The sequence below is a fragment of the Bos taurus genome, chromosome 29 (assembly GCF_002263795.3).
Source record: "Bos taurus isolate L1 Dominette 01449 registration number 42190680 breed Hereford chromosome 29, ARS-UCD2.0, whole genome shotgun sequence".
NCBI lineage: Eukaryota > Metazoa > Chordata > Mammalia > Artiodactyla > Bovidae > Bos > Bos taurus.
Genome location: NC_037356.1, coordinates 29,365,239 through 29,387,067, shown reverse-complemented (window position 1 = coordinate 29,387,067; position 21,829 = coordinate 29,365,239). Strand labels below are relative to the sequence as shown.

General features: G+C 40.5%; 1 protein-coding gene across 8 annotated transcripts in view; it reads left to right on the top strand.

The window, feature by feature from the left end:
* The window catches only part of CDON (cell adhesion associated, oncogene regulated), a 99,383-nt gene that overhangs the window by 32,903 nt on the left and 44,651 nt on the right, over window positions 1–21,829 (top strand). For 7 of the 8 annotated variants that reach the window (XR_240630.4, XM_059882976.1, XM_005226821.5 and 4 more), the window contains 8 exons: window positions 489–625; window positions 2,444–2,716; window positions 4,180–4,326; window positions 5,348–5,491; window positions 6,350–6,637; window positions 8,411–8,680; window positions 13,818–14,162; window positions 20,584–20,873. Coding sequence is in view for 7 of the 8 variants with exons in the window: in XM_059882976.1 (XP_059738959.1) it covers window positions 550–625; window positions 2,444–2,716; window positions 4,180–4,326; window positions 5,348–5,491; window positions 6,350–6,637; window positions 8,411–8,680; window positions 13,818–14,162; window positions 20,584–20,873 (1,833 nt within the window). In the remaining variant the exon portion in view is untranslated. Of the gene's footprint in view, window positions 1–488; window positions 626–2,443; window positions 2,717–4,179; window positions 4,327–5,347; window positions 5,492–6,349; window positions 6,638–8,410; window positions 8,681–13,817; window positions 14,163–20,583; window positions 20,874–21,829 lie in introns of those variants that run through there. The other variant, NM_001192870.2, reaches the window with a different exon arrangement.

Sequence of the window (21,829 nt, the reverse complement as noted above, 5' to 3'; positions counted from 1 at the left end):
GTGTTGTTGTGAAGGTTCAGTTAATGTATGAAAACCACTGAGATGGTGTCTGGCCCGTGCAGAACGCTGTATAAACGGTAGTTAAAATTTTTTTGTTTTTGTTATTGTTTGTATTGTAAGGAATGTAGAGAAGGAATGTGTTTTGGTTGAGTTTTAGATGGTTGTGAGTTGTACAAACAGAAATGGGCGAAAGACCATAATGGATTCATTTGGAATGATTGGGTCTGTGTAAAATAAGTATCTTAGTACTTATCCAAGTACTTATCTTGGAAAAATAAGTGGAACTTCTGACTTTAATGCCTACAGATTATTTTGTGAACTGGGAAGATGTGGATCATTAAATGCCTTGTATTTGATGCAGTCTATATAAAGCTTGCGAAATTGAAGGCAGCCACCATGTGTAGGACTCTGGCTCTTCAGAGAATAGATTTCAACTGTCTTTGTACTTTAGAATTTCCTTCTTTTTTTTTCCCCCCTATGTCTCTTAGTGAGCCAAAGCCTAGGTTTTGCCCTGGACGTCTGCCCTGCCCGCTTCTGTAATCTGGCGCTATGCATCCAGATTCTAGACCCTTACAGACGCTGCTGTACGTTACTCTCCTGATGCTGTGCGCTTCTGTGAGTCCAGGTAAGAAGAGAGAATGGTAACTTTTGGGCTGAAGCTTGTCCTCATCTTAATCCTATGAAAAACTTCAACTTTAAAGCTTTGCCAGTAGTAATGGTTTATAAAGACATTTCTAAGATTTGTTTGACCAGCGGAACAATTTTTAAAACTTTAATTAAACAATTTAAGGATTTCTTAGTAGTACTTCTAGGCACTTACAGTCCCTCCCATCATTGTCCTTGTGATTTATTCCTTTTGTTGCCTTGAAAATAAATATTTTCTGATCGTGCTTTTTTTCCAATGAGGATATGTTACAGATTTCTGAATTTGGAAATTATAATAGGAATAAAGTGCTGACTACATATCACTGCAGAGGAGTTTTAGAATCAGTATGTAAGAATACTCAACTTGGAATGAGAGAACTTGGTTTGAATCCCAGGTCTTATGACCTCGCCTAATTTATTATCTCTTTGCATTACTGAAAAGCTTTAATGTGTTTATTATTAAATGTACATATAAGCCCAAGGCTGATACATGGCCCATATGCATTTCTTTTTATTTTAGATTTGTGTGAAGATTTATATAGAAGTATATACAAATACAGTGATGTTTGTTTATGAATATTTGTTTATTATCTTTGTTAAAAATACTATATAACTGTGTTTGATTTAGTAAGGGAAAATTGATTTAGTGGTTTTATTTCTGTTTTTTGTTGGGCTAAATAGCAACCTCAGATTCAGTTGAGGCATTTCCCTTAATCTTTATTTCTGGTAAAATACCCTATAAAAGTAGATTCAGCAATTTATTGTGTTTTTTCTTTTAAGTATTTTATTATACCAGATTAACAGGATTCCTCCCCCATCCTCTTTTATGGGTGGAGGAGAGGGATCTGTTTTGATACTTGAGTGCAAGAACTTCTCTCTCCCAAATTCCTGGAAGAACAGACATAACAAATGAAACTATTCCAAACACCAAATAAAAATGTTCAGATTGATACCCCGTTTATCCTTACATCCCAGAAAGGATAGGCTTTGTATTTCAGTGTGGCTTCCTGACTTTCTACTTCTGCTTTCTTAAAAGTTGAACATGATTTATATTAAAGAGAAGTAGTCAAGAAGTGGTTGTTATTGTTTAGTCGCTAAGTCGTGTCTGACTCTTTTGCAACTCCATGGACTATAGCCCTCCAGGCGCCTCTGTCCATGAGATTTACCAAGCAAGAGTATTGGAATGGGTTGCCCTTTCCTTCTCCAGGAGATCTTTCCAACCCAGGAATCGAACCCCTGCCCCCTGCATTGGCAGTCAGGTTCTTTACCACTGAGCCACCAGGGAAGTCCAATCAAGAAGTACCATAATCTTTATTGATAAAATAATTTGCTCTTAAAAGTCAAATCCTATTGGTAATATGGAAGAGAATTCTCTTTATTTTGAAAGTCATCTTCTCTTTTTCAGATGCCTAATTTCCGGTTTTTAAAAACTGCTTCATTCAAAAAAAATAATAATAATAATAAAAACTGCTTCATTCAAAGAGCAGCTCACCATTTCTCATCTACAGAATTCGTATTTTGTTTATTTAGATTGTAAGGATTATTATCTGTACTGCCCTAATTGTTATCTTCTATATCAGGACGTTGCCTTGTTTCTTTACAAATGTAAAGCTGTTCCTAGAACTTATACAAGCTCTTAAGGACCATAGCATATCGATGCAGTAAGGGATTGCCTTTCGTTGTGTATATGCCGATAAGTATATTAACTGTGCTCTTTTTCTCTCTCCCCGTATCTCCTCTTCTCCCCCATTCCCTCCCCCACCTCTACCCTTTGTGTACGGGGAATGTTCCCTTGCAGACTTGGCACCTTATTTTGTTTCTGAGCCATTGTCTGCTGTCCAGAAACTTGGTGGACCTGTAGTACTGCATTGCTCTGCTAAACCTGTGACTGCTCGTATCTCATGGTTGCATAATGGAAAAAGATTGGACAGAAACGTGGAACAGATTAAGGTTCATCAGGGCACGTTGACTATCCTTTCTCTTAACCCCTCACTTTCGGGTCATTACCAGTGCGTTGCCAACAACAGCATCGGTGCCATCCTGAGTGGTCCTGCAACCGTATCCACTGCGGGTGAGTTTAACTGTTGTCCCTGTGATAGATGCTTTTTCCTGAAATGACTCTCGGTACCTGCGTTGTTTGAGTCATGGAAGGAGCATGGGCTTTGGAGTAAGATACATGTGAGTTCTCATCCCAGCCTTGACATTTGTTGTGTTTAACCCCAGGGGAATGATACTAGAACCTCTGTGAGCCTAGCTTGGTGGCTTCCATTCTAATAAGGGATGTGAAAATTGTTTTGTGCAGAGTTAGGACAATTTTCTAACGTGAAACTGAATTTCCTTGTATTTTAAAGTTCTTAATATCAGCAACAACAGCTGTTGTCGGCTTTGACGCAGTTATTTCATGCAGTCCTTTATCTTTTTCTCAAATCTAATTGTTTTATTTACTTTGATTGCAGAGTGGTTTTCGTTTATTTAATTGAAACCAAGTTAAAGAAGTGGGGAGGGGGCGGGGAATAACGGCAAAGAAAGGAATGTTGAGTATTGAACTTACGGTAAATCTAGACTGTGTGGTTTTCTTAGTAAGTTTGAGCCATCTGCCTTTCAAATGATGATGGCTTCCAGTAATGGAAAACGTCTTTGTGAGGGCACCCCTATTTACAGAACAAATCTGGATTCCCCAGGAGTAGTGAGTTTGTCATAACTGAGAAGAGTAAATGTTTTTGTAGAGCTGTGACCCATGGACAGCTCCAAGTCACACGCTGGAGGGCTGAATTCCTAGGGGCAGGCTGCACAGTGCTTTCACCATTGGCCATAATGAGTAGTGCTCGCTCCATCTGTAGTAAACTTAACCCTGGAGAAATTGAGACCTAGTTAGGGAACTTCTTTGGCAGTGGTTAAAACTCAGTGCTTCCTCTGCAAGGGGCCTGAGTTCCATCCCTGGTCAGGGAACTAAAATCCCCCCCCCCACACACACAAGTTAAAAAAAAAAAAAGAATTAGTATATTTGGTGCTTCCCTGGTGGCTCAGACAGTAAAGAATCTGCCTGCAATGCAGGAGACTGGATTCTCTCCCTGGAAATTCAAATGATACACTGCTTTTTTTTTTCTTCCTCTATGTCCTAAGTTCATTCTTGTAAACCATTTTATTGCCATGTGAGTAGCTACAAACAGAATAAAGATGCATAGGGAAAGTGAGCTGTGATGAGAGACTGGATTAAAAAGGATTCATCTTGATAGAATGGGGAACAGTTACGCTTTATAGTCCTCCCTCATGTTTCAGGAACAGTTTGCTTGTCTCGTAGTCTCCTGGAAGCATTGACTTCTCAAAAAAGGTGCCATGACTAAGCCCCAGCCCTCAACTGTGCACCTCTATCCCAACTGTTTACTGAGATAAAAAGATTCTGTACTCTGGGAACTGGGATTAGCGGCCACACACAGCTGTGGTGCCAATGTTTTTTCTGGTTTTAAAATGTCCTTTGGGGAAGAGAGTTCAAATTTGCATTTATTGATTGATCTGTCTACTTATTTATTTCAGTTCTTGGTGATTTTGGTGCCTCCGGAAAACACGTTATTACAGCAGAAGAAAAGAGCACTGGTTTCATTGCCTGCAGGGTACCAGATAGTAACCCCAAAGCTGAAGTGCGCTATAAAATCCGGGGAAAGTGGCTGAAGCAGTCCACAGGTGAGAACTCTAATGAAAAGCCAGTGGCGCCCATGGAACAAATGTCATTCCCCAGCTTCCTTTAAGCTCTGTGTGCTGGGGGCTGGGGACGCAAAAATACTTGAGATATATTGTCTCTCCTCTTGAGTGTCAAGTGGAGGAGACTAGAACAAATGGTTACAGTATAAGATAGAACATAATATAGAGAACAGGATAGAAATGATTATAGGCAATTCCCACGTGGTCCAGGGTTAAGACTCTGGGCTTCCAACCCAGGGGGCGAGGATTCAGTCTCTGGTCAGAGAACTAAGATCCTGTATGCTCAGAGGTGCAGCCAAAAAGTAAAAATTAGAAAGAAATAATTACAACGCCGCACCTCCAAGGCTCACTCCTTCAACCTGTTCAGGAATCTGCTCAGATAATGCTTCCTTCAAGGTCACTCTCATGGCTCTATCTAAAATTATATGCCGTGTTTCCTCTGCCCCCTTGATTCAGCTTCCTCTTTTCTGTAGCACTGTATTATGTCAGTGGTGGCTTGCTTTTTATTCGCCTCTTTCTTGGCTACCCCATCCCTGCACTGGAATGCTGGCCGTGGGAGGGCAGGGTTTGCTCTATCTGCTTGCTTCATTGTTGTATCGCTTGGGCCCAGGCTGCTGTTGGCAGAAAGTAGGCTCTCAGTACATACTGTTGAGAAGAAAGGAATGAAGATGTGAATGAATACTGGCTGGTCAGTGCTGTAGGCAGAGGTTTGCCCAAGGTGATAGCTGTGGTCATTGTGTCTTTGTCCAAATATGTTTCTTGTGCTTTTGATTTTCTCAGTGAGTGGTCTGTAGTCGTGGGCTTGATTTTGTTACTCAAGTGCTGCTGACTTTTTTTCCTGTCTTGGCTTTCCTTTTCCTTCATTTAATGTTTTTTTCCCCCTGATTGCTTATCGGCTGCTTGTGTCATGTCTACATTTAAAGCATAACTATCAACCTTTGTAAATTTTAACTGGTGTCCTTCATAAAGAGAGAAGCCTAACTGCATTCCCTTCCTTCCACAGAGAATTATCTAATCCTTCCATCAGGAAATCTTCAGATTTTGAATGTATCCTTAGAGGACAAGGGATCTTATAAATGTGCAGCTTTTAATCCTGTCACACATGAGTTAAAAGTTGAACCCATTGGCCAAAAGCTCCTTGTGAGTCGTAAGTATTTGGGGGAATCATGGTCACTGGGGAGAGTCCTTGGAAGCATTCCACGTGAAGAGTTGGGAAATGGGAGTTCATTTTTCTTTCACATCCTGTTTGTTTATCATGAGAAAGTCTTATAAAAAATTACATGCCTAAATAGCATAATTCTGTACATGTTTTATTAATACAAATATAATGGCTTTCCAGGAGAGAATTTTGGTCGAATTGACAGAGTAGAATTCATGCGGGGGACTCTGCCTTTTGCCCAAAGAAAAAGAAATTAGAGAGACTTCGCTGGTGGTCTAGTGGTTAAGACCTTGCCTTCCAATTCAGGTCGGGGGGCTAAGATCCCATGTGTCTCAGAACCAAAAAACCAGACCATAAACAACAGAAATTTATTGTAACAAATTCAGTAAAGACTTTAAAAATGGTCCACGACAAACACAATCTTTAAAAAGAAAAAAAAAGAAATTGGAGAGCAAGTATCACTGTATATCAGTGGTAATCAAATTGGTGACTGACTGTGAATTATGAAAAAATATTTCTCAGTTGTCTTTGAGATATGGTAAGTCATAGCTGATTTTTAGCTTAGGGTGGTCAAGTTGTGAGTGGATCAGTAGTCAAAGCACAGTGAAGGAGTGGTCCATGTGCTTGGTGTGAATTTGACATTTCAGAACTATTAATTCAGAAGTAGCCCTAAAGGATCCCCAAGTCTTTTAAATTTAATTCTCAACTGAAAATGGCTTTGTTACCAAATAGGACCTTGTAGTGTGAAAAAGAGTAAATGGGAAGATGAGGATGCTCACAGCTTTGCTAAGGAAGAAAGTGGAAGTGGATACTTAATGATTTTTTTGCTTTGCCTTCTTTCTCCAGGTCCTTCTTCAGGTGACTTTCACATTCTTCACCCCACCTTTTCACAGGCATTAGCCGTTCTTTCTCGTAGCCCTGTGACCCTGGAGTGCGTGGTGAGTGGGGTCCCGGCTTCTCACGTGCGGTGGCTAAAGGGTGGTCAGGATGCTGTGGTGGGAAGCACTTGGAGAAGGCTGTATACGCATCTTGCCACGGACAGCATCGACCCAGCGGACTCCGGCAACTACTCCTGTGTGGTGGGAAACAAGGCTGGAGATGCCAAACACGTGACTTACATGGTGAATGTACTTGGTAAGACGTTACTTGTTAAGCGTTTTTTCAAGTCAGGCTATTTTTCCGATCTAACTGATGTTTGAATGGAAGATCTATTTGTGAACACTAAATGGAATAGAGACTATCTAGAAATAGCTCCCCCAGTAGCCAGAACAAGCTTCATTTCTCTAAGGCCCTGCTGGGACTTCCACGGGGGTCCCGTGGTTTGAGACTTGGCATTCCCAATGAGGAGGTGGGGTTCAGTCTCTGGTTAAGGAACTGAGATCCCACTGCATGCTGTGGTGCCGCCGCGGAAGAAAGAGGACTGCCGAGTGGGGCGGTACTTCTGTGTCGCACAGAGCCTGGGGTGTTCTTGGAACCTCACCCCTAACCTGGTTACACAAAACGGAGCTGGTTCTTCCTTCTCAGTGACATGGAGGAAAGAGACTGGAGTTCAACAGGATGAGGATTCTGGGCTGTATTGGTGTGTAGTGTCCAGCAACAGTAAGACAGAGTGCATGGGTGCTCGGTTACGTCTGACTGTTTTTCGACCCCGTGGACTGTAGCCCACCAGGCTCCTCTGTCCATGGCATCGCCCAAGCAAGAATACCGGAGTGGGCTGCCGTTTCCTCCTCCAAGGTATCTTCTCCACCCAGGGGTCGAACTCGTGTCTCCTACATCTCCTGCATCGGCAGGCGGATTCTCTACTATTGAGCCACTGGGAAGCCCAACTAAGACAGGGTACTGACTAGAAAATGTCATCTCAAAAGGAAGTGGGTTTCATTTTATTTTCCCTTTGGAAATAGTTTCACAATCGCTGATTCATAAAATTTGTGTTTTCACTCACATTCTATGTGCACTATTTATTTCAATGACGTTCCTTTCTTCCAGCTGCCTATCTCACTGTCATGTGTAGCAGCAAAAATGTTTTATCAAAACAAATTTGCATGAAAACCAGAAAAAAGTTTCATACTAAATATAGTTTTTGTCAACCTTCTGTACCTGTGTATGGGCAACAGTGGCTTGACGCAGGTTACATTGGCATTAGTATAAGTGTGTGGCAAGCAGGCTTTAAAATTTAATGATAATGAGGACTAGATGAATATACTTAATCGTTTAATATTGGCATATGTTACAAATGCCGATACATGATTTACTTTGTCCAAGTAAAAAGTGGCCTGATGGATACTAAAAGAAGATTTTTGCCCAGAGTACACCTAACCTCAAAGCAGAATTCACTAGGAAAAAAAAAAAAATTTTTTTTTCACTTCCAAATAAGCATTCTTCTATTTTGGCTCTTGTATAGTAAAGGAAATTATTATTTCAAAACAGATCATCTGAAACTCTGCATATGTGCATGTGTGTGTGCGCACATATGTCGGCTTGGGGGGTGGTTAATTGGGTGGAGAGATCTATTACATAAAAGGGGACTGCAACTGTAACATATGGTTTATCCTACTGGAAGAAAGTCAATACATTTCTAATTTTTTGTTGAAGATCACAGTGGATGGGAGAATGTGAGGAAACAATACATTTTGGTTTTAACTAGTTATTGGTAGAGAGAGTTTGTATGACTTGTGTGAGGGCTAACTTTATATTTTTTATTTTCATTTTTTATTAATTTTTATTGGCGTATTAGTTGATTGACAAAGTTGTGATAGTTTCAGGTATATAGCAAAGTGAATCAGTTATACACATACATATCTCCACTCTTTTAGATTCTTTTCCCAAATAGGCCATTACAGAGGATTGAGTACAGGTCCCTGTGGTATGCAGTAGGTCCTTTTAAATCATAATATGTTTTATTTTTAGAACATGCTTCAATTTCTAAAGGACTGCAGGATCAGACAGTGTCCCTGGGTGCGACAGTACAGTTCACGTGTGAAGTTCATGGGAACCCAGCGCCCAACCGCACCTGGTTTCACAACGCCCAGCCCATTCGCCCTTCCCCACGACATCTGACTGTGGGAAATGGACTGAAAATCAGTGGTGTTACCATGGAAGATTCCGGGCTGTATCAGTGTGTCGCAGATAATGGGATTGGATTTACACAGTCTACTGGGAGACTTGAAATTGAAAAAGGTAGGCTTTTAGGTCATGTCATCCTAGGAAATTTCACTGTATAGATGGGATTTTGTTTTGATTAAAAATTAAATCCTCTTTACAAAAAGGAAGTAATCCTGTCACCATAGCAGAGCTGTGTTCATTTTCCATGTTCCTTTCTGCTTGCTAGTAGACCTTTCCATGAAGAAGCAACCTTATTTAATCAGGCTCATAAAAAAATGTTTTTTAATATTTTTAACAGATACATCATTGCTTTAAAAAGGTATAATTTTAAAAAGTATGTTGTAAAAATCTCACTCGTGTTCCCTAGCCAGTCAGATATATCTTAGAACTAACAGGTTTTATAATTGTCCTGACTAATCTTGTATGCATGTATATGGTTAATTACATATAACATGTGAGTTTGTGTGCATTTAATAGCAAATCAGTTTTTTTACACAAATGATGCTGGCATTCATATAAATTACCTTGAATTTCTCCTTTAAAAATTTCCTTGGATTTTACCTTAAAAATTACCTTGATTGTTTTCACTTAACATATATCTTGGCCATCTTCGCATATGGTACATTAAAGAATATTTTCATTTCTTTTAAAAAATGGCTGCTTAGTCTTCTGTTGTAAAGCTGTGAAGGTCTGACTGATACCTCACGGATGACTGTTTCTAATCCTTTGCTATTACGAGGAGTCTGTGATGAATGTCCTTCTACATAGATTATTTTGCACACATGTGAACATCTTTAAAGTAAATTCCTAGAAATAAACTTGCTAAATAAAAGCATATATGCCTTGGTAATTTTGACAGATACCTTGCTCTCTCTCTCTCGTTATCATTTTACACTCCTACCAGCAATGTTTCCTTATATCCTCACCAAGGCAGTGAGTTGTCAGAATTCTGTTTAATGTTTGCCTATCTGATAGGTTTTTCTAAATTACCTTTTGACACCTGTATTTTTTATTATTATGAGTGATGTTGAGCATCTCATCATGTGTTTCTGAGCCATTGAATTTGCTTTCCTGTGTATCGACTGCCCATTGTCTTTTGTACATTTTATATTATGTTGTTCATCTTTTTTATTATTTATAGGAATTCTTTTATTTATTTATTTATTTATTTTTACTTTACAATATTGTATTGGTTTTGCCATACACCAACATGCATCTGCCACGGGTGTACATGTGTTCCCCATCCTGAACCCCCTCCCACCTCCCTCCAGAGGTGTCATCCCTCTGGGTCATCCCAGTGCACCAGCCCCGCATCCCTCTGGGTCATCCCAGTGCACCAGCCCCAAGCTTCCTGTGTCCTGCATCGAACCTGGACTGGCGATTCATTTCTTATATGATATTATACATGTTTTAATGCCATTCTCCCAAATCATCCCCCCCCCCCTTTCCCACAGAGTCCAAAAGACTGTTCTATACATCTGTGTGTCTTTTGCTGTCTCACATACAGGGTTGTCGTTACCATCTTTCTAAATTCCATATATATGTGTTGGTATACTGTATTGGTGGTTTTCTTTCTGGCTTACTTCACTCTGCATAATAGGCTCCAGTTTCATCCACCTCATTAGAACTGATTCAAATGTATTCTTTTTAATGGCTGAGTAATACTCCATTGTGTATATGTACCACAGCTTTCTTATCCATTCATCTGCTGATGGACATCTAGGTTGCCTTTATATATTATAGAAATTAAGCTTTTGCTGAGAGTTAGAAATATTTCAAAGAATCAGTATGACAGAGACCAACTCTCTGAACTTGTTGCAGTTACTTTAGACTCTGAACTTGCTACTTCAATGAATTACTTCAGATGTTAATAATAAAAAAGAATTTTTAAATGGCATGTATTTGGAAATTTAGAATTATAGTTCTCAATGGCTGGGTGAAAAAATCGTAATGGAAATTTAAAATTCAAAATGATAATGAATATCAAAATCAAATTGTGTGGGATATAGGAGAGTAGAATATAAAAGGATTTATACCCTTAAATGCTTATTAAAAAAAAAGCTAGTAAAACTAAAAATTAGTGGACTAAGTAAAATAACAGAATAGATTTAAAGAAAACAGAAGAAAAGAGATTATAAAGATATGGACAGAAATCAGTTAAATAGAAAATTAAGATAAAATAGATAGGATCAGTAGGGATAAACTTTAACCAAGGAGTTAGCCCAGTAATCAGTCAGAAAATTTAAAGTATTATTCATCCAAATTAATGAATAAAGGAGAAAAATAATACGATGATCTCAATAGAAGCAGAAAAACCATTTGACATAATTCATATCCATGTTAGACACTCGGAAAAATAGAAATAGGAGGGAATTGTCTTAACTTGATAAAGAATATCCAATAAAAAACTTACAAGAAACATTACCTTTAGTGGCAAAATGTTAAACATTCCCTTTAAAATATCTTTTAGTTGTCATCATAGTGCAGATTCTAACCAGCACAGAATAAGAAAAAGAAATAAAGATATTAGGATATAAGAAGGCAGGAGGAGAAGGGGGCAACAGAGGAAGAGATGGTTGGATGACATCACTAAGTCCATGGACACGAGTTTGAGCAAACTCTTGGAGATAGTGAAGAACAGGAAAACCTGAAAAAAAAAAAGGAAAGCCTGGCATGCTGCAGTCCCTGGAGTCATAAAGAGTTGGACAGGACTTAGTGACTGAACAGCAATAAAGATAAGAGAGAAAGAAACCCAGCTGTTATTAATGTTACTGATTCACAGCTCCTATGGTTGTCATTAGAGAGAATCCTCTATAGTTTGTTGGCAAATTATTAAAAATAATAAAAGGTTTAGCAAGGTGGCTGATGGAGACCAATAAACAGGAATCAGTTGCCTTTCTCTGTACCAGTGTGTTAGCAAGTTTCTCTAGAGAAGCAAAACACAGTAGGATGTATAAGATACACATCAGAGGAAATTTACTGTAGAAACTGGCTCACACAGTTAAGGTGGTCAAGTCTGTTGTCTGCAAACTGGAGAAGGAGGTCAGCTGAGGAAGCCGTTCAGTTGTGGGAGAAGTGATGGTATAAGTCTCAACCTAAGGCCCATAGCCAGAGGTCCAGGAGCGCTGAAGTGCAGTGTCCTTAGGGCAGGAAAAGGATGACTAGGCTCAGAGAATTCGCTCTTCTTCTGTGTTTTTGTTTTACTGAGGTCCTCATCGGGTTGGATGGTGCCCACCCACGTTGGGGAGGGCCATCTGCTATCCTCAGTTTACCAACTCAGGCGCAAATTTCTTCTGGAAACACTCCTCACAGACACACCGAGTTATCTGGGCATCCTTTAACCCAGTCAAGTTGACACATAAAACTAACCATTACGACCAACAACGAAAAATGTCATTTAAAACTCACCTTTTTATATTAGAAACATTAAAAAGTTCCAAGTACATAGAAATATATAACAGTTCATGGATACCAAAATTCAGTATTAACATACTTCTCAGGGCTTTCCAAAGGCTTTCTGTAGATTCGGGCAATTTCAACTAAATCCTATCACTGGTTTGAGGACTTAGACAAACCAATTCTAAATCATATGGATGATCAAAAGCCAAACGATAGCTAAGACACTCTAAAAGAAGAACAAGAATGTGGGGGGGGCCTTGCTTTACCAGATTTTAGAACATATACAAAAATTTATAATAATTAAGATAGTGCTGTAGGTCTTCTCTGGTGGCTCAGTGGTGAAGAATCCGCCTGCCAATGCAGGAGACTGGAGTTTGATCCCTGATCTGGAAAGATTCCACAGCTAAACCCATGTGCCACAACTACTGAGCCTGTGCTCTAGAGCCTGGGAGCCTCAACTACTGAAGCCCGTGCACCCTAGAGCCGGTGCTCTGCAATAAGAGAAGCCACCACAGTGAGAAGCCTGCACACCTCAACCAGAGAGTAGTCCCCACTCCCGGCAGCTAGAGAAAAGCCTGAGCAGCAGGGAAGATCCAGCACAGCCAAAAATAAGTAAACAAATAAATAAATTAAAAAAATTTTCTTTTAAAAGACAGTGATGTATTATTGGTGCAGGAAAAGACAAGTATACTCTTGGAACAAGACAGAGACTGTCATGAAGGATATGCAGGTAAGGATTTGACCTAGGTGGGACTGCAGATCACCAAGGGAAGGATATCCATTTCAGGTTTCCACGTGGGATAACTGGTTATCCAAATGGAGAAGAAGAAATTAAATCTCTGATGCACAAAGACTAATTTCCAGTGGGTTAAAGACCTATATATGAAAGGCAAAATGGTGAAGTTTTTCAAGAAAATATAGAAGAATATATGATCTAGGTAAAACTTTTTAACAAGAAATTTGAGGCTAATTTTTAAGAAAAGATTGGTGTGACCACATTAATATTAAAGCATCCTTATTATTAAAAGATACCATTAAAATGAAAAGAGAGAAAATACTAGTAACAAATGTAACTCACAAAACAACAGTATGTAGTTACAGAGAATCCAGAACCATTATGCAAAAGATAAAGCACCCAATAGAAAAAGGACAAAAGAGATGTGCAACCTCATTAGTACTGAGGGAAATGCAGGTTATGACCCATGAGATAGCATTTTACATGTACTAGATGGGCAAAAATTCAGAAATCTGGTCATTGTTGAATGACTTTGTCAAACGCAGGAAGTAGGACTAGAAAAGGAGAAAGATGTGCTGGAGAAAATGTCAAATGTCAATATTCTATTGTAAGGTCATGAAATATATGCTTCCAAAATATCTGGGACCAAAAGGAAGGAGGTGGTGCCACTTTAGAAACAAAAATTTGTTCATGGTATATGGTCAGAAATACATTTATCAACTATGATTCAGAAATAGGTTTTTCTCCCAGAATTTTTGTGATCAGATTTTTGCCTCCTGGAACCAACTATTATTATTATTTTTTTTTTTTGAAGGCCTATTGCTTGGTCTTATACTTCTTTACACCTTTTTCATGGTAAAGTCTGAGGCTTTGGCTTCACATGTTCTGTGTTTGCAGTGACCAGATGTGCTGAAGATACCTGTGGGCAAGCTGTCTTCAGATGTTCTGTATTTATAGTGGCAAGCTCTCCTCACAGTTCTGTATTTACTTTTATGCAATAGGATGAAATTATTTTGTATTGTAGATACTATATATAACGTACTTAATTTTTATATGTGGATTATTTTTCTTTCATAGGCAGTGGACTCAAGCCCATTATAACTAGATCGCCAGCAAGTGCAGAGGTGGCCGTGGGTGACTCTGTAACTTTGTCTTGCAATGCCACTGGCCTACCGGTGCCCGCCATCCATTGGTACGACAAGCGCGGATTGATAACCAGTCATCTGTCTCAAGCTCTTAGATCTAAATCCCGAAAACCCCACTTATTAAGACCTGGGAGTTCTGACCCAGAGCCTGTCACATCCCGGGCAGGCTCAGGCTCTCTGTACATTCAGGCTGTTAGGCGGGAGCACGCCGGGAAGTACACCTGTGAAGCCACGAACGTGCATGGCACCACACGGTCAGAAGCCATCCTCGTGGTTGGTGAGTTGTCATTAGTATCTTTTCCCAGGTGAATGGGTTTCTTTGATAGTAGGGGATAAAATAAAATATACATTTTTTAGAGATTGTTGAACTTATTAAGTGAAAGTCGCTCAGTCATGTCCGACTCTTTGCAAACCCATGGACTGTAGCCTGCCAGGCTCCTCTGTCCATCGAGTTCTCCAAGAAAGAATACTGCAGTGGGTAGCCTATCCCTTCTGCAGGGCATCTTCCCAACCCAGGAATCAAATCGGGGTTGTCAGCATTGCAGGCAGATTGTTTACCAGCTGAGCTACCAGGGAAGCCCAGACTTAATATACTTCAAACCCAAGTCTCTTGCATCTCCCGCATTGACAGGTGGATTCTTTACCAGCTGAGCCACCAGGAGAGTCCCCAGGCAAATCTATATATTTGCCTCACCCTTCTTCGAAGTTATTTTTCTAACAAGATGTATACTATTCTTTTTATTTTTACTGATGTTGGATATAATGACTTAATTTGGAGTACTGGTATTTAGAATATTAATATTATTCAAATTAATTCAGATTTGACTTAATTCACAATCAAATCTAATACCAGTGGGCATTAGTGAAGGTGCCCTATGCATAGGGCTGGTGTGAGAATTCAAGGAGATTATATCTGTAAAGTGCTTAGAACACTGTCTGGAAGTATTAATAGAAAGCCTTCAATAAATACTAAGTATTGGGTTATAATTATTGCCATCTAATTATTGTTAAATTATAATTATCCCTTGTGCTTCCCTGGTGGCTCAGATGGTAAAGAGTCTGCTTGCAAAGCAGGAGACCTAGGTTAGATCCCTGGGTTGGAAAGATCCCCTGGAGGAGGGTGTGGCAACCACTCCAGTGTTCTTCCCTGGAGAATCCCATGGACAGAGGAGCCTGATGGGCTACAGTCCATGGGCTGCAAAGAGTCGGACACAACTGAGCAACTAACACTTTGGGATAATGTTTAAGGCATGAAGAAATAGTTCCTGATTTTAGTAAACCTTAAAAAATCCTTAAGTATAGAAAAGTAGTTAAGTGTTATATAAATTTATACACACTTACAGATGTGTATATGTATATATACTTGTGTGTGTTTATGTATCAGTCTGCCAAGCAAAAATAGGAGTGGCTCTGCTCAAAATTGTTAGCTGCAAGATGTGTAATGCAGGTACTACTAGGGTAGAGCATTTGGCTCAAGTGGTTATTTTATGTAAATAAGGGGAAGATGGAGCTGTAGACATCACAGTCATAGCTGTTGGGACAAGTAAGTGTCTAGTTGTCTGATTGCCTCACTTTACTTACTCATTTATTTACTTTTTAATTTTTTTGGCCATACTGTGTCATGTGGGATCTTAGTTCCCCCACCCAGGGATCGAACCCAAATCCTCTGCACTGGAAGTGCGGAGTCTTAACCTCTGCACCGTCAGGAAGTCCCCCTCACTGCCTCACTTTAAATATGAGAAATCTGAAGTACTTTGAAGATATATAATTTGTTTAGATGAGATATTTTTAGATTTTGAAGATTCCCCCCTCACCCCCAGGATTTTATATCTTGATAAATATTTTTTAATGTATAGTAACCCCATGAACCACATCCTGCCTGAGTGGTCCTCCATTGTCCCTTTTACACGCTCTACAATAATTATCAAAGTCTAGCTGAGTCTGCTGCTGCTGCTGCTGCTGCTAAGTCGCTTCAGTCGTGTCCGACTCTGTGCGACCCCGTGGATGGCAGCCCACCAGGCTCCCCCGTCCCTGGGATTCTCCAGGCAAGAACACTGGAGTGGGTTGCCATTTCCTTCTCCAATGCGTGAAAGTTAAAAGTGAAAGTGAAGTTGCTCAGTCGTGTCTGACTCTTAGCGACCCCATGGACTGCAGCCTACCAGGCTCCTCCATCCATGGGATTTTCCAGGCAAGAGTACTGGAGTGGGGTGCCATTGCCTTCTCCACTAGCTGAGTCTATTAGAGCTCAAAACAGCATGTAACAACCTAGTTCTTTCCCTGGAAGTCTGAGCCTATTATTAAATCCTAGCGTGCTGACGGCCTTTACTTTGTTTATTGTGAAGAGGGCAGTAAGCAAGATGAATCACTCCCTCACCTTTTTTTCTTCCCAGAGACCTTGGGTTTTTGAGGTTCTGGATGTACAAATATTTGTAGAGGGAGTTGTAACTCTTCAAAACTATAGTGAGAATTGGCCTAGGGTCCTAAATAGTTGGGGGTGGGGTTGCTGGTTTGAATGGTCACAGTGGGATTTGGTTCTGTTCCCTGTTGACTTGGTTTCAACTCATTCATTTACTCATAAACATGGCCATCGTCATAGTACTCAGAAAGCCAGTGTTTTATCAATCTCTTTTCCAATTCAAAAAACAATCTACCTTAAAAAATGCTAGGTATCTTTTTTAGATGACCATTTCAGAGTTGTTTTGAAGATAAAAAGAGTTGTTGTTCAGTCGCTATGTCCAACTCTCTGTGACTCCATGAACACCAGGCTTCCCTGTCTTTCACTGTCTCCTGGAGTTTTTGCAAACTCGTGTCCATTGAGTCCATGACGCCATCCTCCATCTCATCCTCCATCTCATCCTCCGTGGCCCCTTCTTCTCTTGCCCTCAGTCTTTCCCCAGCGTCAGGGTCTTTTCCAAAGAGTTGCTTTGAAGGTAAATTGAGATCATGGATGTGAAGAACCTTTGGAAAGTACTATGAAGGCTTTATGCATGGTATCGAGCATCTTGTGAGCGCTCTAATTGTGCTGTTGGGAACAGTAGAAGAAAATTAATCGAAGCTCCTTTTCAATAAAAGTTACGGAAAAGTCTCATTGCAGCCCGAATAACACAAGTGGAGTTTTGATACTCCTGCAGTAGACACAGGCTGTAACATTGCATTCTTCTCATGCCTCTGTATAAACTGCGGCATGTGGTATTCAAACTCTTCTACAGCCAAATACCACTTCCCAGTGGTGACCTGCCCAGAGGATGCATGAAACACTAATGATAAAAAGGTCCTTCTCCACTACCCTAGCCACAACTAATTGCCTCCACTTGCTAGAATCCATCTCTGCATGAGCAGGCTCCCAGCCACACCCTTCACATCCAGCCCTCATTCTGACTCACTAAGTAAACACGCCTGTTCCAGGAGCAATATTTGAAAGTTCTCAGTGAACTTAATTAATTTTCTTCTATCTTATTTTTCCATTAGCTTCTTGTTTTCTTTGATGGAGAAAGCTTCTGGGACACCTTTTCTCTCTTTTAAACAGAGAACTGACCTCCCACTGTTAGCCCTGTTTTCTGGTTGGTTCTCTATGAAGCTGCAGTCATTCTAAAAATACTCCCACCTTTTACCAGGAATCTGACTTCATTGTGGAAAAGAGACTCTGCTGTTGTTTCCTAGGCTCCCTTCCTCCGCAGAATCGGAGACCTTTCGTTGTCTGTGTTAACAGCACTTTAGAGGGACCAGGCTGTCAGTCCTCGGGTTTTATTGTGTTGGCAATTTATTTGTTTTCATAAATTGCTCTCTCATTTTTTCACGGCAGCACCACTAACATTCTTCTGCCAGCTGTTGTCGCTTAATCTCTCAGAACCCAAATTTCTTCATCTATAAAATGGAAGTATTACTATCTTCCTAAGAATGTTGTTTTGAGAATTAAATGAGATGATGGTTATTTAATGTCTGGCTCCATGCTGAGCACATAATATGTGCTCTGTAATTCTTTTTGGGTGTAGGCGACCTATTTATTTTTTTCAGCACAAATAAATTATTTTTACCTTCTTCTATGTATTCTGTACGCTCTTATTAGTGAATATTAAGGCTGTTTTTAGATTGGCAGTTTTTAAAAATTTTATTTTACTGAAGGATAGTTGATTTACAGTGCCTTGTTAATTTTTGCTGTACAGCAAAGTGATTTAGTTATCCATATAATAAGTTTTTCATATTCTTTTCCATTCTGATTTATTACAGTATATTGAATATAGTTCCCTGTGCTACACAGTAGGACCTTGTTTATCTCTTCTATATATAATACTTTGCACCTCGGCTAATACCAAGCAACTAGTCCGTCCCTCCTCCACCCCACTTTCCCTCTGGCACCCGCAAGTCTGTTCTCTGCGTCTGTAGATACGTTCATTTGTGTCGTATTTTAGATTCTGCATGTAAGTGATATCCTGTGGTATTTGCCTTTTTGTTACTTTGCTTACTATGATATAGACTGGCAGTTTCTTAAGCCAACCTTCCATTTTATCCAGAAAAAAAAAATGGAAACAAGTAAATTCTTCCTTTACCTTTGCCAGTCTTGTTTGATTTCCTCCCTCTTGTCTATGACTTGTCTTCCGAGTATACTAGAGGGAGGTAGTTCTCTGTTGTTGTATGCAGTGAAAGTGTTAGTCGCTCAGTCTTGTCTGACTCTTTGCAACCCCATGGACTGTAGCCCCCCAGGCTTCTCTGTCCATGGCATTCTCCAGGCAAGAATACTGGAGTGGGTAGCCATTCCCTTCTCCAGGGAGTCTTCCCGACTCAGGGATCGAACTCAAGTCTCCTGCATTGCAGGCAGGTTCTTTACCATCTGAGCCACCAGCGAAGCCCATGTGTTAAGTTGTTCATCTTTTGCTGTGCAGTTGCTCAGTTGTGTCTGACTCTTTGCGACCCCTTGGATTGCAGCATGCCAGGCTTCCCTGTCCTTCACCATCTCCTGGAGTTTTCGAAAACTCATGTCCATTGAGTCGGTGATGCCATCCAACCATCTCATCCTCTGTTTTCGCCTTCTTCTCCTGCCTTCAATCTTTCCCAGCATCAGGGTCTTTTCTAATGAGTCGGTTCTTTGCGTCAGGTAGCCAGAGTATTGGAGCTTCAGCTTCCAATGAATATTCAGGATTGATTTCCTTTAGGATTGACTGGTTTCATCTCCTTGCTATCCAAGGGACTGTCAAAAGTCTTCTCCAGCACCACAGTTCAAAAGCATTACTTCTTGAGCATTCAGCCTTCTTTATGGTCCAACTTTCACATCTGTACATGACTACCGGAAAAACCATCTTTGGGGATAGTTATATCTGATGAATGACTTAACAGGTCCCTTATTATCTTACAGGTCTGTGGGTTAAAAGGATAAAGTGGGCCATTCTGTGGGCCTTGCTTGGGGTCTCTTAGACCTTTGTAATCAGATAGCACCTGGGGCTGGAAATGCCCAAGAGGCTCCACTCACACGTGTGGCATCTTTGTGAGGGCTGGACTCCACCTACATGCCCTCCTCTCCCTCCCGCCCCCCTCCATTTCTCTCCCTCCCTCCCTCTCTCCCTTCCCTGGTCACTTCTCTCCATGGCTAGCTTGGACGTCTGTATGTGGTAGTGCTCTGGTAGGGGTGCCAGGCCTTCTTAAGGCTTAAGCCTGGAAGACCACAGCCTACTTTGGGCTTGGCATTGGTTACAGCCACTCATGGGGTAGCCCGATTCAGCACAGGCGAGGACTGTCCAAGGGTGTTAATACTAAGGGACCTTTGGGGACTAGCTACCCAGTAGGTAATGGTCTGAGTCTTGACCTTTTCTTTGCTACGTGTGTTATTTTGTTCCCAAGGGAGTGCATTACTCATTGTGTTCATTTACCAATTAGAGTAAAAGTTCCTTGTTGGCCAACTTAAAATCTCCAGAGGTTACACTAGCAACTTGTTGTAAAAGAGGGACTGCTCGCACAGAGCAGGGGAAAACAGCATCCTTTCACATCAGAGACCTGGGTTCCATCCCTATGTTGGGAAAATCCCCTGGAGGAGGAGATGGCAACCCACTCCAGTACTGTTGCTTGAAGAATCCCTTGAACAGAATCTGGTGGACTATGGTCCACAGGGTCGCAACGAGTAAGAAACGACTAAAGCAACTTCGCAGTAGTACTAGCTACCAAACCGCTGCATTGTAGAACTGCTTTTTCAGAAAATTAATTTGCTCCTTCATGAATAGTAGATAGCTACTGGAGATCAAACCAGTCAATCCTAAAAGAAATCAACCCTGAATATTCACTGGAAGGACTGATGCTGAAGCTGAAGCTCCAATATGTTGGGCACCTGATGTGAAGAGCTGACTCCTTGGGAAAGACCCTGGTGCTGGGAAAGATTGCGGGCAGGAGGAGAAGGGGACAACAAAGGATGAGATGGTTAGATAGTATCACCGACTCAATGGACATGAACTTGAGCGAACTCCAGGAGATAGTGAAGAACAGGGAAGCCTGGTGTGCTGCCATCCATGGGGTTGCAAAGAGCCAGACATGACTTAGTGACTGAATGACAACAGCAACTGGAGATTAGATGTCTCCATGAATTATAAGTAGAAATGTTACCTGTTTTAACTACTAGGGCTCAAATTGTGCTAACATTGTGTTAGATGACGGCACAATGTGTGAGAGACCCTGAAATGATGAATTTCTTCAATCTCCTCTTTCTTTCTCTGCAGTTCCTTTTGAGACAGATACCAAAGCAGAAATAGTCACATCTTCTGATCCCACTCAGAATGATAAAAGTGATGATTCAGAAACTGGATTATTGAGCTCATTTCCGGTGAAAGAACATTCCAGTGCCAAGGAATCATCATCAGAGAAAAACGCTAGTGGCCCCTCTGTCCCTGATGCCCCTATCATTCTGAGCCCCCCTCAGACACACACGCCAGACACCTACAGCCTGGTCTGGAGGGCAGGGAAGGACGGCGGGCTGCCCATCAATGCCTATTTCGTGAAGTATCGAAAGGTAATGTCTTGTCGTTTGTGATCTTTCTCTTCTCACATCCTCGCATCCTGTGTATAACACATGCTTGCTATCTTTCACACTAGTGGAGTGGCAGGAAGCAGAACAGGAGCATCCCAGGGCGATGGGTTTGGGAGAGAGTCCGCAGTCACGCTGGGTTCACCAGTCTTATAAAAACAGTAAGAGTGAAGTACAAATAACCTCCCCCAGATTGGGATTTTAAGAACCAAGTAACTTGACAGTTGTTTTGTTGACCGTTCCTTGGGGTTTGAGAAATCTTAGTTCCCCAAGCAGGCATAGAACCCTGGCCCGACAGCGAAAGCCCCGAGTCCTAACCACTGGACTGCCAGGGATTCCCTGCTTCTTGACCTTTTTAATCAAACATTTTAACCCCTTGGGTGTAAAGCTTTATAAACCACTTTTTAAAAAGTAATTCCTTCCCTCTGTGAAGTGGCAGAAGACAGTTTATTTAGCGAATAAGCAATTTTTTATTAAAAACCACTGTTTGAACAAAGTTTTCCATTATAATCTCTGATTAATATTTTCATTTCCAGTTGTCTTCCTAATTGTATTAATATTTTTCATTGGTTATTTGTTACGGTAAACGTTGGTCCGTCTTGATTTCTCAGATGATATTTTTTATCCACAGACTTATATTAAAACAAAATGAAAATCCTCCCTTCTTTGTTTAATGAGATTAGTAAATGAAATGGGAGGAGATGTACTCGTATTTAAAATAATTTTCTATATTCAAGATGTTTTGGTATCCATCATTTAATAGGAATATTTTTTTATCCTTTAGGTATTTTTTTAATTGAAGTTGATTCACAATGTTAATTACTGCTGTATAGCATAGGGATTCAGTTATCCCTATATATACATTTTAAAAAAATATTCCTTTCCATTATAGTTTATCATAGGATATTGAATATCTAGTTCTCTGTACTAAATAGTAAGAC